This window comes from Eulemur rufifrons, chromosome 18, assembly GCF_041146395.1.
Source record: "Eulemur rufifrons isolate Redbay chromosome 18, OSU_ERuf_1, whole genome shotgun sequence".
NCBI classification, from domain to species: domain Eukaryota; kingdom Metazoa; phylum Chordata; class Mammalia; order Primates; family Lemuridae; genus Eulemur; species Eulemur rufifrons.
Genome location: NC_091000.1, coordinates 68,297,995 through 68,303,081, shown reverse-complemented (window position 1 = coordinate 68,303,081; position 5,087 = coordinate 68,297,995). Strand labels below are relative to the sequence as shown.

The 5,087-nt window shown below is 52.4% G+C and overlaps 1 protein-coding gene across 1 annotated transcript; it reads right to left on the bottom strand.

Annotated features, from left to right (window-relative positions):
* LOC138398815 (tubulin beta-1 chain-like) lies at positions 1-4,772 on the bottom strand. Its single transcript, XM_069493274.1, has 6 exons — positions 4,721-4,772; positions 2,508-2,727; positions 2,170-2,282; positions 1,963-2,109; positions 1,505-1,615; positions 1-632 (listed from the first exon to the last, which is right to left on the bottom strand). Exons 1-6 carry the CDS (start codon positions 4,770-4,772, stop codon positions 1-3), a joined length of 1,275 nt encoding a protein of 424 aa, XP_069349375.1.
* Positions 4,773-5,087: the final 315 nt, after the last annotated feature.

Here is a 5,087-nt window from a genome sequence, read left to right as displayed (position 1 = left end):
TTAGTATTTGGATGCTAGGCAGAGACATGTCATCTGCTGGGTGAGCTCGGGCACCGTGAGGGCGCGGTACTGCTGGCTGCCCCGGCTGGTCAGCGGCGCGAAGCCCGGCATGAAGAAGTGCAGGCGCGGGAAGGGCACCATGTTCACGGCCAGCTTGTGCAGGTCTGCGTTCAGCTGGCCCGGGAAGCGCAGGCAGGTGGTGACCCCGCTCATGGTGGCCGACACCAGGTGGTTGAGGTCGCCGTACGTGGGGGTGGTCAGCTTCAGGGTACGGAAGCAGATGTCATACAGGGCCTCGTTGTCAATGCAGTAGGTTTCATCCGTGTTTTCCACCAGCTGGTGCACGGACAGGGTGGCGTTGTAGGGCTCGACCACCGTGTCCGACACCTTGGGCGAGGGCATGACGCTGAAGGTGTTCATGATGCGGTCTGGGTACTCCTCGCGGATCTTGCTGATGAGCAGGGTGCCCATCCCGGACCCCGTGCCGCCCCCCAGCGAGTGGGTCAGCTGGAAGCCCTGGAGACAGTCACAGCTCTCCGACTCCTTCCTCACCACGTCCAGGACCGAGTCTACCAGCTCAGCTCCCTCTGTGTAGTGGCCCTTTGCCCAGTTATTGCCGGCTCCACTCTGGCCTGCCAGAGGGAAAGAGACTGTTAGACACAGAAACATAAGGAGTTTCAAATTCTCTCATTTTGACTGTGGAGGAAACGGTAGGACTAGTCCTAGAGTGGCAGATTCTTCTCTTGTACACATCCTTTTTTTCTAGCTATCAGTGATCCCCAAAAACACAGTGGTTAGTAATAAAATAAAAGGCAAATTTAGTTCATATGAGCCAATTGAGGAAGAAGATGGGGTTAAAAAACTTAATGGCTCAGTTTTTTAATAATAGGTTTGAAACAAGTTAACTTGCATTCCTGTGTCAGATGGGTGGAGCTGGGGGTTGCCCCAGTGTTTGGGACTTCCACGTCACTATGCAAGCTAGTAAACATGAGCTAGAGAAAAGAACAAAAGAAAAAAACCTTCAATAGGCTTTAAAATACATTTTAAACACTGTCATCCTACAAACACTCAATTTGGGTACAGATAGCCAGGATGTGATCAGCAGAGAAAACGGCCCGAAGCAGCTGTCCACACCTCTGGTCCCACCCTGGGCTTTGGCCTTGGGCTCCTTGAAGTGGTTCCTTGTTGCTGCCCTGGTCCTTTTAAATCGCCCACAGCCTAGTAAGGCCTGCTTGAAGCTTCTCTTGCTCTTTCTTCTTTCCCTTCAGAGCTGCTCTGTACGGGGAGGGCTGCAGCAGCCCTGTCCAGGCTGACAGTGATCTCTGAGCTGTCCAGAGGGTGGCCAGAGCCAGGACCCCCGTGCACTGCGTGGGTCAGGCCAGGACTCGGGGCTGCCTGTGGACACAGTCTCACCTGGGCACTGAACCCTAGGAACTGTGGCTTGCACAGCTGTTGGGAAGGAGGTGAGTCATCGGGCCTGTTCCTGCTGATGGTGACTACATACCAAACACGAAGTTGTCCGGCCTGAAGATCTGGCCAAATGGTCCGGACCTGACGGAGTCCATCGTGCCCGGCTCCAGGTCCACCAGGATGGCTCGGGGAACGTATTTGTTACCTGTGGGAAGAAGAGCCCACTTAGACCTGCGGTTGGCAGAGGACCCTTGGGCAGGGCTGTGCCCTCTGTGGCTCCCACAGCAGAATTCTTTAGAGAAAATTCCAGCATCTGAGACTAAAGGAGAACAGGGGAGGTTTTCTGCCTGTAAGAAAAGGGAGATTCTGAGCATGCTCAGCCATGTGGAGCAGGCAGGAGTCCGAAGGAGCCATAAAGTGTATTTTCTAGCAGTTGACATTTTAAATGAATATGCAAGAAGCATGTCTTTGTCATTTGCATGTTCCTAGGACATTTTGCCTGCCACAGTATGGAAAGCAAGGTGGACTGGCCGAGCACATCCCAACACTCACCAGCAGCCTCATTGTAGTACACGTTGATTCTCTCCAGCTGCAAGTCACTGTCTCCATGGTAACTGCCTGTGGGGTCGATCCCATGCTCATCGCTGATGACCTCCCAAAACTGAAATGAAACAATCACATCATGCTGTCTGTGGCATCCTAAATGTCACCAAGGATGGCCTTGTCTTCCTCCCATGTCCTTGGAACAGCGGCCATTGCCGTCAGACAGTTTCTGCACAGCCCCTGTTTCCTGCAGCAGCTGCTGCCGGGGGCTTGGAGATCTGCAGAGCGTCAGCCACGTTATGGCGACACACTGGAAGGCTGGGAGGACACTGGAGGGGGAGGGGGCACAGCAGATGCCCTTCTAGGGGCAGGGGCGGCAGTGGGGAGGGTCTGTCACCTAGGCAGGGCTGAGTGTGGCTACATCCTGCTGATGGATGTGTCCTGGCAGGACTGAGGACAAGTGGACCCCGCCCAGCGGCTGCCTCCAGGGATCAGCGTTTCCTGCAGAGACCCCACGCAGCCCTCCAACAGCACAGGTCTGTGCCACTGCCCACAGCAGGGAAGGGCCCGGGAAGGGCAGACGGGAGCCTGGGAGGGTGCCTGGGTGGCAGCGGAAGGAGCTGGCCCTCTTGAGGGCGCTGACTCCATTGTGAGTTTGCAGCAGGAGAGGGGGCAGGGAGGTTGGGGTGGGCAATATGGCGGTTGTGAAAGAGACCATGTCCTTGCACAGGTGCCCGCCCACATCCACGCACCAGGCCCGCTGCTGCCTGGCCACTGCGGTCGGTAATTACAGCCCCCACCCAATGCAGTCACCTGCCGCCTGGCAGGCGGGAGACAGGAGCATCACGTTATATGTCATCATGTCTAGACGGTGCTGGTGCAAGGGAACTGATCTGATACCCTTGTGTGTGTGACCCTATGGTCACATAAAAACAAATCCATGCATAGGTAAGGAGGAAGTAAGCAAAATACATTGCAATAGGGAGAGTGCTCTGCTCAGCAACCTGCAAGCATCCAACATCATAGAAAAGGCTATTCTTTAATTGGGACAGGTAAGCACGTGTCACAGGAACTTTATTGGAGAGGGAACAGGTGGTGATAGGCAGGTAGCAAAATCAGGGCACTTCAACAGGAAACGTTTTTATCTGCAATCAGCAGATTCTGCGACTGCATGGTTGAGGGGGATGGTGTGCACATGGGGGAGGGGCAAGCCAAAATTAGTGGGCCTGACCAATGTTTGGTGAAACCAAGTTAGTGGGTAAGAAATCAGCAACTGTGAGCACATGCTCATTCCTCTATTTCAGACAGATAGAGTCTGTCATTCAGTGCTTTTAGAGATGGAATAACCATTATGGGTTCAGATTGGTTCCACTGGGTGTCAAGGCTGGGCTGGCCTTCATGTTCTCATTGGCCCTGACGGGATAGCTGTGCAACAGAAGAAAGGGCCTGAAAAAGGGCAAACTATAATACAAGTCGTCTCTTTAAACCCACCCCCCACTCTTTTGGAAATTAAAACCTGCATTCCTGCCCCAGGTCAGTGATCAGAGGGGCCAGGGAGTGCTCTTTGTGTGAGGAGAGATGGCTCAACGGAATTGTTCAGGCAGAGGTCATGAGATTGTCTTCACTGGAGATGCTTTAGTTAAACAGCAATAGCCCAAAGCTGAAAACTCCCTTTACAGCTCTGTATTTCTGCATATAGATAGGCCCATGGTACCTTCAAAGACTCAAGTCTGCCCATCCTCCTCATTTGCTGGTAAATTAATAACGTTCTCTTTCCTTCTCAGACCACTTGTCCTCATTCTTTGGCCACAGGGACAAGTACTGAACTTTCAGTAACAGAATTTGGCATCCCTGGGTGGGCCCATGAGGGCCCCAGTGGGACAAGCACCCTAGACCACTGCCATGGCTGGAAGAGGCAGGGAGCAGCCGGGTCAAGCTTTGGTCTTCCCCAGTAGCAGCACCATCTGTTTGGGATGGAAGAGTAAGGGACCACCCCAGCAGCTGCTGGAGACTGTTTAGCTCTGGGGAACTCCTGTCTCTTTCTCCCCAAATTAGAGGCAGCTCTGAGCAACCTGAACTTTTTTGAGGAAAAGGAAATGGATTTGGGAAGTGTTGCAACACCTCAGCCACTTTTGGTGAGTTCCCTGGTGTGCACACCGAGACCCTTGATTCCACCCATCTGGGGGAGGCTTTCAGACCTTCCAGCCCTGTGGCAGGGCATTTGTTTGTAGGGGCTTGTTTGTGGGTGGAAGTCACGGTTGAGTGGAACTAGAAAACCTGGGGAATTCATTCCCTTTTGCATTAGGAAATGTTGGTTCTCATTTGAGAACTTGATTCATCTGTACTGTTCTCATTTGTTTTGTAAGGCCTTGGCATTTGAGATTGTTTTTGTTGGGAATTCCCTGTATTGTCTACGTGCCATGTTGTGTTCATTGTTGTTTATCAACATGGGAGGCCCCATTTCTATTCCATCCAAAAGCCTCTTGGGGAAAATTTTGGCTGAATGGCCAACTTATCGCTATAAGTCTATGTCTAAAGGAGAATGGTGTGATTGTAATCCAGTGTACATGCTGGAGTGTGCTAAGTGGCCACTGAATGGAACCTTAAATTATTATGCTATCTTACAAATGTAATTATTTTGTCAAAGTTCAGGTAAGTGGGATGAGATCTTATATGTACAATCTTTCATACAATTGCATAATAATGAGGCTGAAAGGCCATGTGATAAAATTGGAGGGATTAACCAGGCTGGATCTCATGAACTCACTGCCCACTTCCAGCTCCCCACTTGCCAGAGAAGACACCATGGGCTCGGCCATGCTCAAGCTCTGCTGTGGCCTCCTGATATGGTGGTCATGGAGTGCGTAATGGGAGCAGATTTGCTCCCTTGTGGCCAGCCCAGGAAGCAGCCCCTCATGGAGCCAGGTCTGGGGCAACTACTGCTGCCACTATCTTGGCACCGTGAGAGGGGCTGGAGAGGGCACAACCGGGACCGATTCTTCAGTCCCACACCCGCTAGGTTATGACTCAGGAGTGGGACTGGTCTCTCCTAAGACCTGGCAGGGAACTCAATTAGGCCAGAGGGCACTCATAGCTGGGGCAGGGCGATTTCCATTATGGCAGTATCAGATAGG

Coding starts and splice junctions, on each gene's coding strand:
- LOC138398815 (XM_069493274.1), bottom strand. CDS start 4,772: ATGGCCGAGCCCATGGTGTCTTCTCTGGCAAGTGGGGAGCTGGAAGTG. Junction 2,110..2,169: donor TGTGCAGAAACTGTCTGACG/GCAATGGCCGCT, acceptor GGTGACATTTAG/GATGCCACAGACAGCATGAT. Junction 1,616..1,962: donor GTACTACAATGAGGCTGCTG/GTGAGTGTTGGG, acceptor TTCTTCCCACAG/GTAACAAATACGTTCCCCGA.